We start from the raw sequence: 22,684 nt of genomic DNA, 5'->3' as shown, positions 1-22,684 counted from the left end.
TTCCATTTGACCTCATGCTTTACTGCACTTCCGTGTGGATGAGAGACAAACCCCAACGTTCTTTTGCTTTTGTTGAATTTTTCCCTTCTACATTTTTAATTTTGTCTGTGGTTTAACATGGTTCTTTTGGATGCGTTCTGTCCTGTGGCCATTCTGAAGTGGGGGTGTTGTGGGGATAGACGAGTGCGGAATACACAGGGACCAGCGCCGGCCGAGGCAAGTCGGGCGGACCTTGTGTATCCCTTATTCTTTGAGATAAGGTGACATTGACATTAGCTCATCACACAGACCAGACACTGGGCTCTAAAGCACTAGCAGCCTGTTCAGTTTAATCCTGTTTATCTCTGCTAAATGTTAGAGGCGTTCAAGAACAGCTTCACAGGGTAAAATACATGAGTACTGAGCTGAATGTCCATCCCAGACCAGTATTTGTTTGTATACTGGTTGATGTGGAATGTGGTCCCTGTGCAGAGATGCAGTAGCTACTGCTAGAGGAAGTAGACCGCATTTATATCAGGACATGCAGAGAACTGCTCCACACAGAAGCTAGCAAGAAAATAAAAATAAAAGTGGAATAAAATTCCCTGTTGGCACTGTTCTAACGTCAGTTTTCCCTAAATGGTTATGGTTAGAATTGGGGGAGGGTCAACTGATCTTAGATCTGTGCCTATTAGCTGTACCGTATGTTTATTCCCTCAACTTTAATTTAACTCAACTTTAATGACAAAGAGCCTGTTAATCCAGTAGTCTACTCTGCACAGCCCCCCCCCCCCCCCTCCAAAACTGACCCTCTGGGAGAGGCTGTAACTGGGGGCCAGTGTCTGGTTCTGGACGTCTTGGATTGGGGTGGGGTGGGGTAGGGTGGCAGGTGCACGAGTCTATCCCTGGAGTGCTGCTACTGCTCATGGCTGTGAGTCTGAGAGTCCCCCCTTCACCCCGTGTCTGTCTATACCTCCTCTCTGACCCCCTGCTCTCTCTCTCGGTCTGTCCTGCTCTGTGATTGGTGTATTCCAGAAGCAGAAGAACATTGCGGGGGCCCTGGCTTTCTGGATGGCCAATGCCTCAGAGCTGCTCAACTTCATCAAGCAGGACAAGGACCTGTCGCGCATCACACTGGACGCCCAGGACGTGCTGGCACACCTCGTCCAGATGGCCTTCAAGTGAGTGCCCCGACTTCCTCCCTACCCTCTGGCCCCATCTCTTTCCTAACCCCTGGTCCTCTCCTCTTTGTAGTTCTTCCTCCGTCTTCTTGGCCAGCCTCTTTAACTGCCCCTGTGTGTCTTCTTTCCACTCCTCTTTGCCCCATCATTCCCACTTCTTGTTCCTGTCCCTCTTCTGATCACTTCTCTGCCCCCCACTTTCTCACCCATGACCTGGAGACCAGGCTTTACCTTATCCTGCTCCCAACACTACCCTGTCAGTCCTGTGTATGTCATGTCTGCATGTACGCCATCAGGGCTAAATCAAACCACATGTGAGTAATAGTATGATTGGACAATTATTATGCTAATTCTAGATCAAAATGTGAAGTACCCTGCCATTGCTGGCATCGATTCTCCTGAGTGAGAAAACAAAATATAGATGTCTGCTGCCCATGGAAAAATGGCCCTCGTTCACAATGTTCTAGCTAGTGGTTAGTGGCCCATGCTAACTTCTGCCTGAGTTGTCCCATGAGCAATAAAAGTAGCCGAGGGACAGGGGGTTAAGCAAGATAATTGTGTTGCTTCAGCTCGGACCATGTAAGGATCTGGAGAAAGTAAATCTAGCCCTTTTCCGTACTGTTTCTGGAGTCTGTGTGTGGATGCAGGAACACAAAGGGGAGCTGTGAATATGTGGAATGTCTTGGGCCTGGCGTGTTGGCCAGACTGGAGCAGGGCTGTATGGACCTGGCGTGTGTTGGCCAGACTGGAGCAGGGCTGTATGGGCCTGGGGAGAGAGGAAAGGTCCCAGTAAAAACAGTTCCCATTCCCCTGTTCCCTCTGTTCTGCTCCCTGGAATGGCTAGCTGAAACAACTGGTGCTTTGTCTTTCCGGAGCAGAGCGCTGGCCGTGCCGGCCAGGCCAGACCACTGGTGCACTGTGGGATTCCAGAGGAAGTCCCGTTAGGGCAGTGGAAGTGTGGGTGGGTGTGTGTGTTGTTCTCAGGCCAAGGGAACGTATGTGTGTTTGACTTTATGTAGGTGGTCGTATATGCATTGTATGTGTCTTTTGTTTATCCATATCCATGTGGACCATACAGAACCAATGTGTTGTGTTCTCTCAGGTACCTGGTCCAGTGTCTGCAGTCTGACCTGAGTAACTACATGCCTGCCTTTCTGGACGACCCAGAGGAACAGAACCCTCAAAGGCCCAAAATAGGTGACTCACTTCTGTTCATACACGGTCTGACACTCTTACTGTGTATATATACTGTATATATACTGTATATATTAAACTCATCCAGGCCACAGTGGGGGATACTGTTACATTTGTAAACTCTCACTGTCAACGTCCTCTCACTGTCAACAAACTTAACATGTGTAAATATTTGTATGAACATAAGATTCAACAACTGAGACATAAACTGAACAAGTTCCACAGATATGTGACTAACAGAAATAGAATAATGTGTCCCTGAACAAAGGGGGGGTAACAGTCAATATCTGTTGTGGCCACCAGCTGCATTAAGTACTGCAGTGCATCTCCTCCTCATGGACTGCACAAGATTTGCCCGTTCTTGCTGTGAGATGTTACCCCACTCTTCCGCCAAGGCACCTGCAAGTTCCCGGACATTTCTGGGGGGAATGGCCCTAGCCCTCACCCTCCAATCCAACAGGTCCCAGATGTGCTCAATGGGTTTGAGATCCGGGCTCTTCGGTGGCCATGGTAGTCTTGCAGGAAATCACGCACAGAACAAGCAGTACGACTGGTGGCATTGTCATGCTGGAGGGTCATGTCAGGATGAGCCTGCAGGAAGGGTACCACATGAGGGAGGAGGATGTCTTCCCTGTAACGCACAGCATTGAGATTGCCTGCAATGACAACAAGCTCAGTCCGATGATGCTGTGACACACCGCCACAGACCATTACGAACCCTCCACCTCCAAATCGATCCCGCTCCAGAGTACAGGCCTCTGTGTAACGCTCATTCCTTCGACGATAAACGCGAATCCGACCATCACCCCTGGTGAGAAAAAAACGCGACTTGTCAGTGAAGAGCACTTTTTGCCAATCCTGTCTGGTCCAGCGACGGTGGGTTTGTGCCCATAAGCGACGTTGTTGTCAGTGATGTCTGTTGAGGACCTGCCTTACAACAGGCCTACAAGCCCTCAGTCCAGCCTCTCTCAGCCTATTGCGGACAGTCTGAGCACTGATGGAGGGATTGTGCGTTCCTGGTGTAACTCGGACAGTTGTTGTTGCCATCCTGTACCTGTCCCGCAGGTGTGATGTTCAGATGTACCGATCCTGTGCTGGTGTTGTTACACGTGGTCTGCCACTGCGAGGACGATCAGCTGTCCGTCCTGTCTCCCTGTAGCGCTGTCTCACAGTACGGACATTGCAATTTATTGCCCTGGCAACATCTGCAGTCCTCATGCCTCCTTGCAGCATGCCTAAGGCACGTTCACGCAGATGAACAGGGTCCCTGGGCATCTTTCTTTTGGTGTTTTTTAGAGTCAGTAGCAAGGCCTCTTCAGTGTTCTAAGTTTTCATAACTGTGACCTTAATTGCCAACCGTCTGTAAGCTGTTAGTGTCTTAACAACCGTTCCACAGGTGCATGTTCATTAATTGTTTATGGTTCATTGAACAAGCATGGGAAACAGTGTTTAAACCCTTTACAATGAAGATCTGTGAAATTATTTGTATTTTTACGAATTATCTTTGAAAGACAGGGTCCTGAAAAAGGATCTTTCTTTTTTTGTGGAATTTATTTACATTCACAGCTACACCGTATGTAACTCTGATTGTTTTTTAAAGTGAGCCCTCTAGTGGGGACATAGTGTATAGAAATCAACTGAAACCTTGGTGGACTGGTTATTCACTAAGTACTCCAGCAGTAGTGGAAATGTAAAAATGCATTCCTCATCCTCCATCTCTCTCTCTCCCCACGTAGAGGATGTTTTGCACACCCTGACGGGCGCCATGTCGCTGCTGCGTCGTTGCCGTGTCAACGCGGCGCTGACCATCCAGCTGTTCTCCCAGCTCTTCCACTTCATCAACATGTGGCTGTTCAACAAGCTGGTGATGGAGGCTGACTCTGGACTGTGTTCACACTACTGGGGCGCCATCCTCCGCCAGCAGCTCAGCCACATCGAGGCCTGGGCAGAGAAACAGGGCCTGGAGCTGGCCGCCGACTGCCACCTCAGTCGCATCGTACAGGTATGATCCACCTATCTTTGTCCAGCACACCTAACACACCTGTTAGTTACCCACTGTTTTCCATATGGTGACTTACTGTAGGCAGGGCAGGCTCTTCAGAAGAATGGTTTCTATTGAATACTTTCTCAGCAGCTCTGGGTGATCCTTTAGGAGCCGTTGTGCCTAAGGAAAGTTGTAGGGGAAGGACTTCAGCGTGGACAACAGGTCACTATAAATCAAGTCCTTCTCTGTCATTAATTGTACTCTGTTGTGTTGTTCCTCCCCAGGCTACGACTCTCCTCACCATGGACAAGTACTCCATGCAGGACGTGCAGAACATCCACAACACCTGCTTCAAGCTCAACTCCCTGCAGCTCAACGCCCTCATGACCAACTACCACTGTGCTCCTGACGAGCCTTACATCCCCCCAGTAAAACATGACTACACACTCCTCTATTCACGTGCGCACTCACACACTAGAGTTACAATGAATGACTCTGAAGTGGAGAAATAGGGGTTTGCGGTTTGAAGTATTGCTTAACACAAGTCTCCTCCCATAGTTGTAATATGTTGGAGTTTGAGCTGTTATTTTGGGGTAAACATTAGCTAAGCTCACCACTTGACTGATCTTCCTAGCTCCCTTTTCCAGTCCAGGTAGCTGTTTCTACTTTGTGGAATATTGAGGAAACGGTCAAAGGACTATTACACACATCCCTCTCCTCTGATGTAACTAAGCCCCCATTGGTCCGTCTGGTGTCTCCCCCGATAGGAGCTCATAGACCACGTGGTTGCCGTGGCGGAGAACACAGCAGATGAACTGGCCCGTAGCGACGGCCGAGAGGTCCAGCTAGAGGAGGACCCTGACCTGCAGCTGCCCTTCCTACTGCCCGAGGACGGCTACTCCTGCGACGTCGTGAGGAACATTCCCAACGGATTCCAGGAGTTCCTGGACCCCCTTTGTCAGAGAGGTACTTGTGTGGAGGAGGAAACAATAATACACTCTATTCCAGAATGTCACACCGGTTGTGTTCTGTCTAAACCTAAAGTTGTGAACCAATCAGAGGCTGGGCTGGCCTGTGTTTGTTTTGTTGACGCGTAGGCAGTGGAATGTAGTAGCTATGTAAGAGGAGACTGGAGAGCTGTTTGCTCCTGTCCTCATCAGAGTGTTTGAGAGAGATTCCAAGAGTTGTTCCTGCTGCCGTGTCACTGTAGTCTCAGATCTGTAGAGTAGAAGAAGATAACTGTGATTTCCTCTCGTGTCCTGTGCAGGATTCTGTCGGCTAACCCCTCACCCGCGCTCCCCTGGGACCTGGACCATCCACTTTGAAGGAGTCGACTGCGACAGCCACTTCTCTGCAGACAACTCCGACCTGGTAGGTGTCCCTCCGACCGTTACTGCTGTAGGACTATGCAGGACACCATTACATTGAGCTGCATGATCATGCACATTAATGCCTGTTAGTCATGACGCAGACATGTCCTTGTACATTAGCCACCATATTACTAAGTAACTGAGAAGCACAGAGGAATGAATAGGCTGCTGCTTTTAGCTGTTTATAACACTTGAATATATTTCAATTACTCAACTTCTCTGTTTGTGGCTTAATGTTTTGGCATCGCTTGTTTCCAACGATCGTATGGAAAACGTTAATGTCCCATGCTGCTGTCATGCAATCACCGTTCTGCCCTACTCTACTTAACACTAACAGACCTCCCCCCAACACACACACACACACACACACACACACACACACACACATACTCCCTCCTGCTCGATTTCAATCAACACCAATTACACCACAGAGACCAATAAGTGACCAGAGAGCTCTGGAACGGCAGTAAATTATACCCTTCTCACCCTAATCACACAAAAAAAGAAATTACACTGCTTCCTGTATATTTGCCCTGTTTTTTTCCCCCCAGCTCTCCTTTTTCATGCTTCAAACCTCAGCTCAGGGTGGGCATTAGCCCCAGCCCCCACAGTAGTAAAGGGACCAGGGAGGGGAGAGGAGGAGGGCGCCCAAACCGTTTAAGCACCCAAACCGGCACCCCGCCTCATGTTTCCACCGCCTTGCTCCAGAATCACTACTCTAGTGTTCCATAGAGTACCGCTGTTAGCAGCCATTACAGGGTTAATAAGACAGAGACACAGGGGATCCCCGAGGAGAACAACAATGGGGTAGGTTTCCCTGATCACTAGTCCAGACAGGAGGTGTTACTGTAGCTAGCCTAGTGCAGTCAGACTTTTGTCATCCTAAAAACACGTTCTCTCTGGAGAACATGCTCACACTGGCAGGTGTTTGAGTTAAGAGTTGGTCTCTTACTGCAGAATATCTGTTGTCTGAATGAATGTTTTCTTTACTCATTGTAGCCAGCTGAACCCTGCATCACCCTGCCCTCTATTACTTGGTGAAATCACTCCAATGGCATTCAGAAAGACTTGTTCTACACCACATCACACGATGAGAAATGCCACCAGATCCCTGTTAATGTGGCTTTGTATCCACTCTCTGTCTCTGAACTATGTGGCTGTACAGCATAGCTCAGCGAAGAGTTGTTTGTGTCTTTGGGGCTGTTGAGTCTCAATGTGTTCAGTGCCATAGGGACGAGAGGCAGTCTGTGTGGAAAGCCCTGCCCTCTCCCTCTCCCCACCCTGCTCCCAGGCAGCCCTCTTTTTAAACGATCCCATTGAGATCCTCTGGAGCCAAGCGCATGTGGCTTTCATTCTTGACTCCTCTCCAGCCCCCGCCATTTCTCATTGCGGTCGCCCCAATCCAGCTCTCTCTCTGTATGACGACCCTGCTCTGCGCCTATCCCTCTGCTCCCTCATCCAGCGCCTCATTCTGCCTGAGAAACGTCCAGGAGAGAGCTCCCAGCTCTGAGAGCCCTGTAGAAGCCTGACTGACCTGCTCGCCGGATCCCACCGTTGACACCAACTGCACTCTAGCTCTTTCAGTACATTTCTCCTAAGCTAACGCTGCTGTGTCCTCTCGTTGCAGCAAATGCGGAAGGAACCGGAAGTTGTGACGGTCACCCTGAAGAAGCACAATGGCATGGGCCTCAGCATTGTGGCTGCCAAGGTAAGACATCTTTTAATCCTTTCCTTTTATTATTGATAATGTATTTGTCGATACCCACTAGTGCTCCTTCAAGAGGTTTGTGACTTCCTGGCTGGAAGGGAAGTGTTATGTGACTGATGAGAAATACACAGATTCAATTAAGAAATAACCCAGAAACATTGACATTTGTTGCGTCCATGCTCAAGCAGACTTGATGACTACTGCCTGGTGAACACATAAATAATCCAAAATAAGCCCTTCTCTCAATCGTTGTCAGGAACCTGCCTGAAGGTGTCCTCATTTTCAGTTCAACAACATTGCCGGTGGAACATGCTGTTTCTAGCAGTGTTGGTGAGGATGGATGTAAGAGCCTTAGGTTGTACTGGGTTCTCTTCTGTGTTTGTTTACTACATTAGCCTGCCGTAACTCCGGATAGTGTGCGTGCGTGTGTGTGTGTGTGTGTGTGTGTGTGTGTGTGTGTGTGTGTGTGTGTGTGTGTGTGTGTGTGTGTGTGTGTGTGTGTGTGTGTGTGTGTGTGTGTGTGTGTGTGTGTGTGTGTGTGTGTGTGTGTGTGTGTAAAAAAAAAAGTGACCGTCATGTTTCAGCTGGCACCATTATAGCCCAGGTCTGACCCGGGTTGGTCTGTGTGGGTTAATTGGAGTGTGTTTATGCCGTATGTCCACCAGATGCCTATACGTTTTGCCGTATGTTGTTTTTGCCGGATGTCTAGTCAGCATTTTTGGTACTTGACGCACATGTGCTTTGCAGGGCTGCAGAAAGGTTTGCAGCATGGAGGAGAAGGTCATTTTCCCTGTCTCTGGCCTCCCTGCCCTGTTCCACCAAAGCACCGATTGCTACCGGGGCCTCCATGCAAAAAATGTTGCATGGAGACACATTGCCAATATGATTGGATTATCTGGTCAGTTGAATGTGAAATAATTAGCTGGGAAGCTAGGTGCTAGCAATTTCTAAGCTAACTAGGAAAGTGGTTAGCTTTGTAGTTTGTACCACCACGCGGTAAAGCACACCACAGCCTAGTGCAACAGCCCCAACGCCGCGTTGCGGACTGCTCCATTGGCAATGAATGACGTTCGCCGGAACGCAAAGATTTTGACGCATCTGGTGGACATTAAGGCTTTAGACTGTCACTGACAGATGAATGAGAGTCTGAGAAGAAGAGGGGGCGGATGGATGGTGTGGGGGGGGCGGATGGATGGTGTGGGGGGGCGGATGGTGGTGGGGGGGGGCGCGATGGATGGTGTGGGGGGGGCGGATGGATGAGTGTGGGGGGGGGCGGCGGATGGATGGTGTGGGGGGGGTGGGCGGATGGATGGTGTGGGGGTGGCGGATGGCGGAGTGTGAGGAGGCAGATGGATGGTGTGGGGGCGGCGGATGGATGGTGTGTGGGGGGGGGGGGCGGCGGATGGATGGTGTGTGGGGGGGGGGCGGCGGATGGATGGTGTGTGGGGGGGGCGGATGGATGGTGTGGGGGTGGCGGATGGAGGAGTGTGGGGGGGCGGATGGATGGTGTGGGGGTGGCGGATGGAGGAGTGTGGGGGGGGGCGGCGGATGGATGGTGTGGGGGTGGCGGATGGAGGAGTGTGGGGGGGCGGATGGATGGTGTGGGGGTGGCGGATGGAGGAGTGTGGGGGGGGCAGCGGATGGATGGTGTGGGGGTGGCGGATGGAGGAGTGTGGGGGGGGCGGATGGATGGTGTGGGGGTGGCGGATGGAGGAGTGTGGGGGGGCAGCGGATGGAGGAGGAGTGGGATGGAGGAGGAGTGGGGGGGGGGATGGTGTAGGGCTGGCGGATGGAGGATGAGTGGGAGGGCGAATAGAGGGGCCTCCCTGAACTGTTTATTTTCAAAGCACAGTTTTTGTATTTGAGGAGGTGGGGGCCACACCCTCTGTTTTTACTGCTATTTTCAACCTGAGGTGGAGGGAGAAAGACCGAGAGAGGTGGGGAGAGAGAGCAGAGGGAGGGGAAAATGGGAGGGGAGGACAGGAGACAGAAGGAAGGCACGAGTCCGAGGCAGACTGGAGAAGCGAAGGAATGAGAGAGAGAGGGGGAGAGTGAGAGAAGAGTAATTTGCCCAGTGCAGAACACACAGCTGGGTAGTGCTCTGAAAGTTTACCCAAACTGTTGCAGAGTAGCGAGTGGCTAACACTGGTGGACTGTTTACTTAAGTCTGTAAATGGTATTTCCTACTCTGGCTGGCTGCTGATTATTTGTCATATGGCGTCCTACAGTAGAATGTAGTGTGGACCTCTTTCTTTCTCCCACTGCGCCGCACCTAGTATCTCCTCTAGTATCTCCTCCTTCGTTAGCTGTTTTGTTTTGGTCTCTGACTGTGTGATTATTACACCAGTACATCTGGGCTGTGATCTGCCCCTCCTTGTGGACTTTTAATTGAGCCTGAGCGCGAGCCAGTTCTAGCCGAGCGGGAACTATCTACCCACACCATGTGGTTCTCTGTGGTTGGAAAGAAGGACGAGTCGGTAAGGCGCTCTCTCTCTGTCTCTGTCTGTGTGTGTTAAATACAGGTGTGACTGTGTATGTGTGGTGGGTGGAGGGTTGTAGCCGTTTTGGCAGAAGAGGTGGGGGTTGAGGATGGGAAGACACAGGTAATAGTCCTCCAGTATGTGCTGCTGTTCCACTTGCTCAGTGTTCTCTACTGCTGTAAGCTTCACACCGACTTTCATATTTGACGCCTGTAGAGTTTTCTCTAATCAAGTATTATTTTCAGTTTAAATTCCATGTTTTGCAGGGTTGCTCATTCAAAATGTATGATTTCTCTTTTGCCAGAAACTCAGACCAAATAAGCCTCCAGCTCACACCAGTTCATCATATTGCTGTGACCCGCTATGTAAGGAACCTAGGGCGGTTCTCTACTGAGCTATTACCCAGTTTGTGCTGTCCAGCTGCTCTACTGCTGCTATCTCAAGACCACACAGTTAATGATTGTCAAGGCGATGCAGGCACACAGGCCAGAACGTCATCTCTGGGACAAGAGCTTGATTTGCTTAACTTTTGTCCCCTTGATTCTGCTCTGACAGGCCTAGTTTTGTGTTTACTCCAGGCTGTTATGCTGCAGATGTTCACCTAAAGGGCTTCGTGGGGACAAGACTGTTGGGTTCCAAATGAGGAAGAACAGGGGGATATCCTGACCCTCTCTCTCCACTCCACCTCACAGGGGAGTCCTGCTGCTCATTGTCCAGCATTTCCCCCCACTGATGACAACCCAAGGCCTGGGGAAGCTATTCTGATTAATCTTTCCCCAATCTGGAGGTAGACAGACTGGCCCTCGAACTAAACAGACGTTCTCATTCCTTTCAGCGCTTTTTAAATATGATATAAGTTGGCTTGTTTTGTCTGTTTGCTAGTCTGTTTGTTTTGTAGATGTTGAGACGATAGTGATGGAACAGTAGTGTAGATGCAGCTATACAATGATTAGCTGGTTGAGTACAAAGCCTATGGTCTCCCTCCAGTAGAGCGCTGTAGCAGCAGTAACAATGGGAGGATGTGCTCTGAGCTCGCGGGGCTGTGTTTCCTGCTGCTGGCTAGCTCGCTGGCTGGCTGTGTGTGAGACGGGACTCTGAGCATTAGCTTACAACTGTGTGTGTGTGCTTCTCAGAATGTGGTTGCACTGGTCACTGCCTGCCAGTCCTGCCCTGGAGCACAGCAAGAGTTACACCATGTAGGCCTACAGTAGTCTATATTTCCTGGGTGGGTTCTACAGTATGTACTCAACTGAATGACAGTGGTTACTAGGAACATGGCAAAACCCAGTTGTGGGTTCCCAGCTAACGATCACTCCCCTTTTTCCTTTGCCATTCTTTCTCGGTGACAAATGGAAAGTTTAGTTCAATGCCCAGTGAGTTCACTGTTCCAATTGCCCTGCCACGGACCCTTCTGTCAATCGCATGTTGTTTTGGGTGAAGTTGTACACGGTGACGCACACATTATCACGGGCAATTTAACACTTGGCCTTGTTGCCTCCCTAAACAAAGATCTAATCATCTAACCTCTATGGGAGCCATGCTCGTATCGAGACAGTTTGCCACTTTGAATCCTGGCGCCTAGTAGAATTTCACAGCACAAACGGCCTCATACTGTCAGTTAGGATTGGGGTGGATGCTCACATTTGTGACAGCACTCATTCCATGTTTGACTGCACCTGCCTGGATTAGCAGCAGGTACTGACAGAGGGAGGGAGTGTCTAATTCAAGGCAACATATATATGACCACCACGTAGTGTTGGAGGAATGGAAGGGAAAGCTGCTAGAGGTTTAAACATGCTGTTCTCTAGGTATTCTCCTCTTCATGCTGTTAGTAGTGTGTCCAGGGGACCAGACATCTAGTCTCCCTCCATAATTGTTCCTCTTCAGTCTGTGGAGCGATGGATCCAATGATTTGTGAGTGTGTGCGTGCGTTTGACCATGTTGGACGTGGTTCTTATCAGACTGACATGTAGCACATCTGGCTTGAGTTAGCCCCTGAAAGGTCCCTCGTTCCCGCCGCTCTGTGAACTACTGTTTTTATGACTTCATTAGAGCAGTGAGCCTGCCGTGTGTGTGTCCTTGTCTACAGCCTTGCAGCTTTTAGACAGGCTGTCAGACAGAGGCACAAGTTATTAAACAACAAAATGAAAGACTTGAATAGCAGATGATGAATGAGCGAGAGATGGATTGTACTCTCCAGGGAAATATCCAAATCCCCCCCTTCTAAACAGAGCCCCGTCTGCCTCTGTCAAGACTGAATAGCCTGTTTAATAGAAAACCACATGAAGAGCCTAGCAGCCTCCTTTAACCATCACACACCCCAGACAGAGGGGCGAAGACACCGATTTGTGTGGTCTCCACTAAACCAAGCAAGCCCCGCCCCCCACCACACACACACACACACACACACACACACACACACACACACACACACACTCTCAACAGAGGGAAGCATACTGGAATGATTTAGACCGCAGGCAGATGTCAAGACGTCAGATTAGTGTGGTGCCTAAGTGTGTCTGTATCCTGTTCATCTGGAGTTGCCCAGAGTTGGCCCAGTGTGACGATCGCACTGTCTGACGATCGCACTGTCTGACACACTTCTTATCAGATTCAAGGACACATTCTCTTTGCTTAATTCGCTGTCATCAGACAGAATGTTCCATCTTGAGAAAGAGAGATAAGAACAGAGATGAGAGGGGAAAAAAGTTGGTTTTGTGAGATGATATTGTGCTGCTAGTTCCTAGCTCCTTCTTTCTCCAGTCAGATTGTGTAGCGTAGCCTGAAATAATGAGTGTATGGATGGATGGAGCTGTTCACGTCTCAGTATGGAGCTCCGCTTAAAAACCAAAGAACTGTGGACAAATTTACTTGTGTGTGTATTATAGTAAACTTCCTCAGGACTCCAGTCCACCGCATTCGACTTGGTGTGATTAACTATTCTTTCCTGTGCTAAACCCAAAGGCAGGAAACTGCATATCATAGTATGATTTTATGTCCTATAGGAGTCTGGTTTAAGATATGCACACTCACACACGTATGAATGCAGCCTCAGTGTGAAAGGACAGACAGACAGTAGTTGTGTGGATGCCTTTGCTCCAATTTCCTATAAAGCAAATCTGGGTTACAGTGCACTTCCCTGGGCAGGAAGACTCATTGCAGGACAGGGCGGGTCGGGAGAGCTGTTTGTTTGTGACACAGTACATTTGACTGAAGTAAAAAAATAAATACATTTGGACTGCTTTAGTGGGCTCCCTTCCTGAATCTACATTTTCCCCTTAGTCAGCTAGTTTGTGAAAAACTCTGAACAGTTCGCAATTAAAGTAGTAAAACTTCATTTAGATTTTGTAAAAGCACACGTTGTGATAAAGCAGATCTATATTTTGTGGAAGTGCGTCCTCTCTTCTAATTGGTTAAAACAATAAATTAACTGAAGTAGAACTGTGAGGTTACAGTGAGGTGTGATATGTGTCTGGGCAGTGCTAGCTTTGTGTGGTTGTGTGTGTGTGTGTGTGTCTGGGCAGTGCCAGCTTTGTGTGTGTGTGTCTGGGCAGTGCTAGCTTTGTGTGTGTGTGTCTGGGCAGTGCTAGCTTTGTGTGTGTGTGTGTCTGGGCAGTGCTAGCTTTGTGTGTGTGTGTGTGTCTGGGCAGTGCTAGCTTTGTGTGTGTGTGTGTGTCTGGGCAGTGCCAGCTTTGTGTGTGTCTGGGCAGTGCTAGCTTTGTGTGTGTGTCTGGGCAGTGCTAGCTTTGTGTGTGTGGTGGTGGCTGCGCAGTGCTAGCTTGTGTGTGTGTGGTGGTGGCTGCGCTAGGTGTGTGTGAGATGAAGTCCTCTCTGTCCTTACTGGACCCTACCACCAAAGTGTGAGCGTGCTCAGCCTCAGATCATAACACCTGGTAAACTAATCACAAACTACAAAGGAGAGGGTCATTTCCCCTGCTCACCCTGTGTTGTTGACCAGTTACTTAAGAGTGATGCAGTCACTTGTTAGTCCACACATTTAAAGGCGTCAGTGTCTGTCTGAAAAACAGCTCTTGTAGTACAATTGTGGAGTAAAAAGTTAACAGAAGCGTAACATTGAAATAGACAGCAAGGCACTTCATCCAAAAAGCGTTTGAAAACTTTGTGATACTGCAGCTCCCTATTAAAGTTCTTTATAGAAATGAAGTGCATGATAGTTTCTATCAGATGTTTTTGGGCATTGATCTTTCCTCTGAACAGGCTATCTACAGTGTTGTTCTGGAGCCACATGCGGAGGCTGAACGTGCTGTCTACAGTGTTGTTCTGGAGCCACATGCGGAGGCTGAACAGACTGTCTACAGTGTTGTTCTGGAGCCACATGCGGAGGCTGAACAGACTGTCTACAGTGTTGTTCTGGAGCCACATGCGGAGGCTGAACGTGCTGTCTACAGTGTTGTTCTGGAGCCACATGCGGAGGCTGAACGTGCTGTCTACAGTGTTGTTCTGGAGCCACATGCGGAGGCTGAACAGACTGTCTACAGTGTTGTTCTGGAGCCACATGCGGAAGCTGAACAAGCTGTCTACAGTGTTGTTCTGGAGCCACATGCGGAGGCTGAACAGGCTGTCTACAGTGTTGTTCTGGAGCCACATGCGGAGGCTGAACAGGCTGTCTACAGTGTTGTTCTGGCGCCACATGCGGAGGCTGAACATGCTGTCTACAGTGTTGTTCTGGAGCCACATGCGGAGGCTGAACGTGCTGTCTACAGTGTTGTTCTGGAGCCACATGCGGAGGCTGAACGTGCTGTCTACAGTGTTGTTCTGGAGCCACATGCGGAGGCTGAACAGACTGTCTACAGTGTTGTTCTGGAGCCACATGCGGAGGCTGAACGTGCTGTCTACAGTGTTGTTCTGGAGCCACATGCGGAGGCTGAACGTGCTGTCTACAGTGTTGTTCTGGAGCCACATGCGGAGGCTGAACGTGCTGTCTACAGTGTTGTTCTGGAGCCACATGCTCGGAGGCTGAACAGACTGTCTACAGTGTTGTTCTGGAGCCACATGCTCGGAGGCTGAACGTGCTGTCTACAGTGTTGTTCTGGAGCCACATGCTCGGAGGCTGAACGTGCTGTCTACAGTGTTGTTCTGGAGCCACATGCTCGGAGGCTGAACAGACTGTCTACAGTGTTGTTCTGGAGCCACATGCGGAGGCTGAACGTGCTGTCTACAGTGTTGTTCTGGAGCCACATGCGGAGGCTGAACAGACTGTCTACAGTGTTGTTCTGGAGCCACATGCGGAGGCTGAACAGACTGTCTACAGTGTTGTTCTGGAGCCACATGCGGAGGCTGAAAGTGCTGTCTACAGTGTTGTTCTGGAGCCACATGCGGAGGCTGAACGTGCTGTCTACAGTGTTGTTCTGGAGCCACATGCGGAGGCTGAACGTGCTGTCTACAGTGTTGTTCTGGAGCCACATGCTCGGAGGCTGAACAGACTGTCTACAGTGTTGTTCTGGAGCCACATGCTCGGAGGCTGAACAGACTGTCTACAGTGTTGTTCTGGAGCCACATGCTCGGAGGCTGAACAGACTGTCTACAGTGTTGTTCTGGAGCCACATGCGGAGGCTGAACGTGCTGTCTACAGTGTTGTTCTGGAGCCACATGCGGAGGCTGAACGTGCTGTCTACAGTGTTGTTCTGGAGCCACATGCTCGCGAGGCTGAACGTGCTGTCTACAGTGTTGTTCTGGAGCCACATGCTCCGAGGCTGAACAGTGCTGTCTACAGTGTTGTTCTGGAGCCACATGCTCCGAGGCTGAACGTGCTGTCTACAGTGTTGTTCTGGAGCCACATGCGGAGGCTGAACATGCTGTCTACAGTGTTGTTCTGGAGCCACATGCTCCGAGGCTGAACATGCTGTCTACAGTGTTGTTCTGGAGCCACATGCTCCGAGGCTGAACGTGCTGTCTACAGTGTTGTTCTGGAGCCACATGCTCCGAGGCTGAACGTGCTGTCTACAGTGTTGTTCTGGAGCCACATGCGGAGGCTGAACAGACTGTCTACAGTGTTGTTCTGGAGCCACATGCGGAGGCTGAACGTGCTGTCTACAGTGTTGTTCTGGAGCCACATGCTCGGAGGCTGAACGTGCTGTCTACAGTGTTGTTCTGGAGCCACATGCTCCGAGGCTGAACGTGCTGTCTACAGTGTTGTTCTGGAGCCACATGCTCCGAGGCTGAACGTGCTGTCTACAGTGTTGTTCTGGAGCCACATGCGGAGGCTGAACGTGCTGTCTACAGTGTTGTTCTGGAGCCACATGCGGAGGCTGAACATGTTGTTCTGGAGCCACATGCGGAGGCTGAACAGACTGTCTACAGTGTTGTTCTGGAGCCACATGCTCCGAGGCTGAACAGACTGTCTACAGTGTTGTTCTGGAGCCACATGCGGAGGCTGAACATGCTGTCTACAGTGTTGTTCTGGAGCCACATGCGGAGGCTGAACAGACTGTCTACAGTGTTGTTCTGGAGCCACATGCGGAGGCTGAACGTGCTGTCTACAGTGTTGTTCTGGAGCCACATGCTCGGAGGCTGAACGTGCTGTCTACAGTGTTGTTCTGGAGCCACATGCTCCGAGGCTGAACGTGCTGTCTACAGTGTTGTTCTGGAGCCACATGCTCCGAGGCTGAACGTGCTGTCTACAGTGTTGTTCTGGAGCCACATGCTCCGAAGCTGAACGTGCTGTCTACAGTGTTGTTCTGGAGCCACATGCACCGAGGTTGAGACTTGACTAGACGTGTTACAGCTGTATAATACTCTGTAATTGTCTCCTTTGAGGCGTTCAGCCCCCCCAGCTGTCTGGCTCCGATCACAGGTGTGATGTGTGCCACACTTAGTCCACACAGACACACATCTCCTCTTGGCATCGGGCGAGGCGTGCAGCATGACTGCGAATCGACACGTTTAACACCCTCCTCCGACAATGTGATCATTAAAAACAGTGTTGTAGCTAGCTACACATGTTCATTCTGTCAGGAGGCAAAAGAAACACCCCTGGTTAGGAGAGGTGCTGGCTAGCGGAGTAGAACACCTGGTTAGGCGAGGCGCTGGCTAGCGGAGTAGGACACCTGGTTAGGCGAGGCGCTGGCTAGCGGAGTAGAACACCTGGTTAGGCGAGGCGCTGGCTAGCGGAGTAGAACACCTGGTTAGGCGAGGCGCTGGCTAGCGGAGTAGGACACCTGGTTAGGTGAGGCGCTGGCTAGCGGAGTAGGACACCTGGTTAGGCGAGGCGCTGGCTAGCGGAGTAGAACACCTGGTTAGGTGAGGTGCTGGCTAGCGGAGTAGAACACCTGGTTAGGTGAGGTGCTGGCTAGCGGAGTAGGACACCTGGTTAGGCGAGGCGCTGGCTAGCGGAGTAGAACACCTGGTTAGGTGAGGTGCTGGCTAGCGGAGTAGGACACCTGGTTAGGCGAGGCGCTGGCTAGCGGAGTAGAACACCTGGTTAGGTGAGGTGCTGGCTAGCAGAGTAGAACACCTGGTTAGGTGAGGTGCTGGCTAGCAGAGTAGAACACCTGGTTAGGTGAGGTGCTGGCTAGCGGAGTAGAACACCTGGTTAGGTGAGGTGCTGGCTAGCGGAGTAGAACACCTGGTTAGGTGAGGTGCTGGCTAGCGGAGTAGAACACCTGGTTAGGTGAGGTGCTGGCTAGCGGAGTAGAACACCTGGTTAGGTGAGGCGCTGGCTAGCGGAGTAGAACACCTGGTTAGGCGAGGCGCTGGCTAGCGGAGTAGAACACCTGGTTAGGCGAGGTGCTGGCTAGCGGAGTAGAACACCTGGTTAGGCGAGGTGCTGGCTAGCGGAGTAGGACACCTGGTTAGGCGAGGCGCTGGCTAGCGGAGTAGAACACCTGGTTAGGCGAGGTGCTGGCTAGCGGAGTAGAACACCTGGTTAGGTGAGGTGCTGGCTAGCGGAGTAGAACACCTGGTTAGGTGAGGTGCTGGCTAGCGGAGTAGAACACCTGGTTAGGTGAGGTGCTGGCTAGCAGAGTAGAACACCTGGTTAGGAGAGGTGCTGGCTAGCAGAGTAGAACACCTGGTTAGGTGAGGTGCTGGCTAGCAGAGTAGAACACCTGGTTAGGTGAGGTGCTGGCTAGCGGAGTAGAACACCTGGTTAGGTGAGGTGCTGGCTAGCGGAGTAGAACACCTGGTTAGGTGAGGTGCTGGCTAGCGGAGTAGGACACCTGGTTAGGCGAGGCGCTGGCTAGCGGAGTAGAACACCTGGTTAGGCGAGGTGCTGGCTAGCAGAGTAGAACACCTGGTTAGGCGAGGTGCTGGCTAGCAGAGTAGAACACCTGGTTAGGCGAGGCGCTGGCTAGCGGAGTAGGACACCTGGTTAGGTGAGGTGCTGGCTAGCGGAGTAGAACACCTGGTTATGCGAGGTGCTGGCTAGCGGAGTAGAACACTTGAAAATGAAAAGGAGAGCCACACACTCTAGGAGCTCAGATGTAATAATTGATTAACGCTGGTTATTAGAATATTAAATGATAACATCTGAACTCCTAGAGTGTGTGGCTCTCCTTTTCTTTTTCAAACTTTCTGTGAACTCAGCCATTAGTGTCAACTTCCTCTCCTTTACTAGAATAAATCAAGTTAGGTCTATATGTGAGAGAGGTGAGATACGTGTTGGATGAATGGGGATTATACCACCTTTAGGCAGGCGTGAATACTACCCTGTATTCTGCTACACTAGCCAGCCGCCGTACTGAAAAACAGTAGCAATTAGAGCTCTCGTTAAAGCACTGCAGAGTTTTATTAATGGGCTTTATAGACCTTCTTTGTTTCATGCTGTGCTAACTGAGCCTATGAACTTGGTGTGTGTGTTTTGGGCTGAGCGGCCGAGGCGTGCTACAGTAACCCTCCTGCTGTGCCTGTCTGACTACTGCCTTACAGGGTTGTGGATTCCATGAAACACCGCCTCCCTCTCTGTCTGTGGGTTAGAGCTCCCATTTCCCTCACATCTCTCCTTGATGTAAAGGCCTTCATCTAGAACATTACTCATACTCTACTAGACTACATGTTTCTGTGGTAACAGAAGCTCTGACATGTTTTGGAGAGATCAGGTAGCACCTACTTATGGCTTTAGATTGGACACCTGGAAGAACACACGTACCATTTTGGTTTTTGGTGACTTAATGACGTCGTAGTGTCAGTCACAACAACCCAAGTGGCGTTGCATCTCACACACACACACACACACACACACACACACACACACACACACACACACACACACACACACACACACACACACACACATTCCCAGGTTTGTGTCTTCCCCGTGGCAGTATAGATGAAACTGACAGCCTAGTTTTCTCACTATGCCCAAATGTGAGCTGTGATAAGATTTCCCTCTTGTAGGACAATAAACCTGAATCTGTATCAGCCTGGTAGAGGGCCAGTAGTCCTTGTGTGGGTAAGGGGACACCTTTTCCTCCTGTCCCCCCCCCCCCCATGTCCCCCGCGGAGGACGGGTGGCCCTCTGGAATGTCCCCCTCTGGGCTTAGGTGACTCCCCTCTAACAGGAGTCTGTCACCCAGCACCAAGTGACAGCACTGGTGATAAGACACAGATTAGTGACTACCACAACAGTGCCAGACTGAACATAGTGACTACCACAACAGTGCCAGACTGAACATAGTGACTACCACAACAGTGCCAGACTGAACATAGTGACTACCACAACAGTGCCAGACTGAACATAGTGACTACCACAACAGTGCCAGACTGAACATAGTGACTACCACAACAGTGCCAGACTGAACATAGTGACTACCACAACAGTGCCAGACTGAACATAGTGACTACCACAACAGTGCCAGACTGAACATAGTGACTACCACAACAGTGCCAGACTGAACATAGTGACTACCACAACAGTGCCAGACTGAACATAGTGACTACCACAACAGTGCCAGACTGAACATAGTGACTACCACAACAGTGCCAGACTGAACATAGTGACTACCACAACAGTGCCAGACTGAACATAGTGACTACCACAACAGTGCCAGACTGAACATAGTGACTACCACAACAGTGCCAGACTGAACATAGTGACTACCACAACAGTGCCAGACTGAACTTAGTGACTACCACAACAGTGCCAGACTGAACATAGTGACTACCACAACAGTGCCAGACTGAACATAGTGACTACCACAACAGTGCCAGACTGAACATAGTGACGTCTGCTGTTGGTTTAGTTGACTCTTCCCTCTATTCAGGGGTTTTAGGTCTGATGGTTTTCATGTTCTTGGCTCATTCTTGTTTATCTGATGCTCTGTGGTGGTAGTTGTGCTATATTAGAACAATTGTATGGCGCAATCGATATGAAGCGACATTGGACATCAAGGTGGGGAGGAGAGGAGGGTATATTGTAGAGTAAATGGCTTTCTCAGGCAGATTCTGTGTCTGCCTCGCCGCTACTGTGGCTGAACCCTACTCTGGGTTCCCATACCCACAGATCCCCTCTCGGTCTCTCTCTGTCCATCCTCTCTCTCTGTCTCGCCCTCTTTAGTCTTCAGATCCTCTGGCTTTACATTGTTTGCGTTGGCATCAAACGTAAAGCATCACATATAAGGAGTGTGGTAGTTGACTCCTCAACGGTTTATATTTCAGTGGTTGTTTTGGCAGATCTTCACAACGCCCATCAAACACTTTGAGGAATAGTCAGCAGGCGACCGTCCAAACCTCTCCCGTAGCTTTAGTGTCGACCGCCAGCCTTTCTCAGCCGATCACCACACACTAGCCTTAAAACAACAGTGTGTCTCATCCACGGCAGCCCTCGCGTGAGATGGCTAATGGGCCCACACAAGGGTGGCTTTTTCCCGGTTCTCGTGTTTGACTTGTATATTATTGGCACCTCCAGCCGGAGTCCGTTTCTACCCACAACCCCCTGCTGATCTCTGTTAAGGGTCACCAGAGCCCCACACCCATCCTTTAATTAATGTCGCTTCCAAAGACTCGTGGCCCAGCGTCAAGAGGTATTAGTGCTCAGACTGGAATGTTGATACTGTAAATACAGGGTCTTATTCAGAGTCACTACACTTGAGTAGGAGCATAAGGTGGTGTTGTGGTGAGGTGTTGAACTGGTGCTGTGGAGGAGAAGGACCACCAGGCTGGCTATGCTCTGTGGCGGTATCTATCTGCTGCACAGTGGAATGTGTTGTTGACCATTGAGGAGGAGGGCTGGGATCTCCCTCTCCTCTGGCTGCTGTCTCGCTGGCCTGTCATATTCCTCCGCTCCAAGATGCTATGTTTTGTCTAGAGGAAAACACCTGTTCTGTTTTCTCTCTCCCTTTGCTTCTCAACACACATTCTCACAATAGCATGTTCTTTTTTTATTTAACCTTTATTTAACAAGGCAAGTCAGTTGAGAAAAATTCTTGCTTACAATGACTGCCTACCCCGGCCAAACCCTAACCCGGACGACGCTGGGCCAATTATCCGCCGCCCTATGGTTCGCCCAATCACGGCTGGTTGTGACACAGCCTGCAATCGAACCAGGGTCTGTAGTGACGCCTCTAGCACTGAGATGCAGTGCCTTAGACCGCTGCGCCACTCGGGAGCCCCACATGTTTCTAAAGGTTATGTACTGTACTGGTGGCTCATCAGAAGAGGTCAGGACTGTCTGACTGTCTGACTGTGTATAGGCCTACATGGGGATGCAGGTGACAGTGTAAAACAGTTTCATTGCTTTAACTGAAGCTGTACTAGTTCCCTTGAATTCATGAAGGAGTTCATGTTCAACTTCAGAAATGAACTGTTTGTTCTCAGTAACACTAATAGTGGCTGGTGGCCAAGTTCTCTGTCAAGTTCATTTGATGCTGTTCGATGGGTTCCTTCAGGCAAGCATGATGTTCAATTGTCAATCTTGAATGGGCTAAGGAGCAATTGTTCAGTGGAGTTCTGGAGTTACAAAGTAGGAGTAAAGTCTATATCTACTATCTAGCCTGCTATGTTTGTACAGGTGAAAGCTATTTTTAGAGTGGTCTGGTATTATTGGGCAATAGCTCCATGTAAACTGTTCTCTCGTGTTATTTTGAAATGGAATGATATTAAACCGAACAGAACAAGTACTATCCCAGGCAGCTCAATGTGATCTCTACCTGATCTTCCCTAAATATTACAGCTGGCTCTGGCCAGGCCATATTGGGTAGTACCCTTTGCTACCTTTAGAGAGCTCAGCAATGGGAAAATACTTTTTCATCAAAATAACATTTTTATAAAACGCTGACCCTTCAGGGATTCTTCCACACCACTCTAGGATTGTATTTGAATAGTTTGTGGAATGATTTTAGCGGTATTAACTGGTATGGTGATTTGAGGCCTTGTTGGAGTTTTAGTTAGGCCAGAAGGATGGGGGAACCACTCATTATAGGGTTTCCCGGTCTTTCAAATGTGGTGACTGTTAAAGGGAACCAAAACTGGTTGAAGTTGCTAGTCAAAACAGCAGATGGCACGTATTATGTCAAAACAGCAGATGGCACGTATTATGTCAAAACAGCAGATGGCACGTATTATGTCAAAACAGCAGATGGCACGTATCATGTCAAAACAGCAGATGGCACGTATTATGTCAAAACAGCAGATGGCACGTATTATGTCAAAACAGCAGATGGCACGTATCATGTCAAAACAGCAGATGGCACGTATCATGTCAAAACAGCAGATGGCACGTATTATGTCAAAACAGCAGATGGCACGTATCATGTCAAAACAGCAGATGGCACGTATCATGTCAAAACAGCAGATGGCACGTATTATGTCAAAACAGCAGATGGCACGTATTA

At 49.9% G+C, this 22,684-nt stretch overlaps 1 protein-coding gene across 22 annotated transcripts in view; it reads left to right on the top strand.

Moving 5' to 3' along the window:
* The window catches only part of LOC139556292 (afadin-like), a 127,333-nt gene that overhangs the window by 83,544 nt on the left and 21,105 nt on the right, over positions 1–22,684 (top strand). For all 22 annotated transcript variants that reach the window (XM_071370102.1, XM_071370099.1, XM_071370097.1 and 19 more), the window contains 7 exons: positions 1,015–1,160; positions 2,263–2,357; positions 4,091–4,356; positions 4,623–4,766; positions 5,106–5,304; positions 5,606–5,709; positions 7,336–7,416. In XM_071370102.1, the coding sequence (XP_071226203.1) occupies positions 1,015–1,160; positions 2,263–2,357; positions 4,091–4,356; positions 4,623–4,766; positions 5,106–5,304; positions 5,606–5,709; positions 7,336–7,416 (1,035 nt within the window). The remainder of the gene's footprint in view (positions 1–1,014; positions 1,161–2,262; positions 2,358–4,090; positions 4,357–4,622; positions 4,767–5,105; positions 5,305–5,605; positions 5,710–7,335; positions 7,417–22,684) is intronic.

Source organism: Salvelinus alpinus, chromosome 27, assembly GCF_045679555.1.
Source record: "Salvelinus alpinus chromosome 27, SLU_Salpinus.1, whole genome shotgun sequence".
NCBI classification, from domain to species: domain Eukaryota; kingdom Metazoa; phylum Chordata; class Actinopteri; order Salmoniformes; family Salmonidae; genus Salvelinus; species Salvelinus alpinus.
Note: the sequence above shows the minus strand (reverse complement) of the source record. Positions and strands in the feature narration are given on the sequence as shown.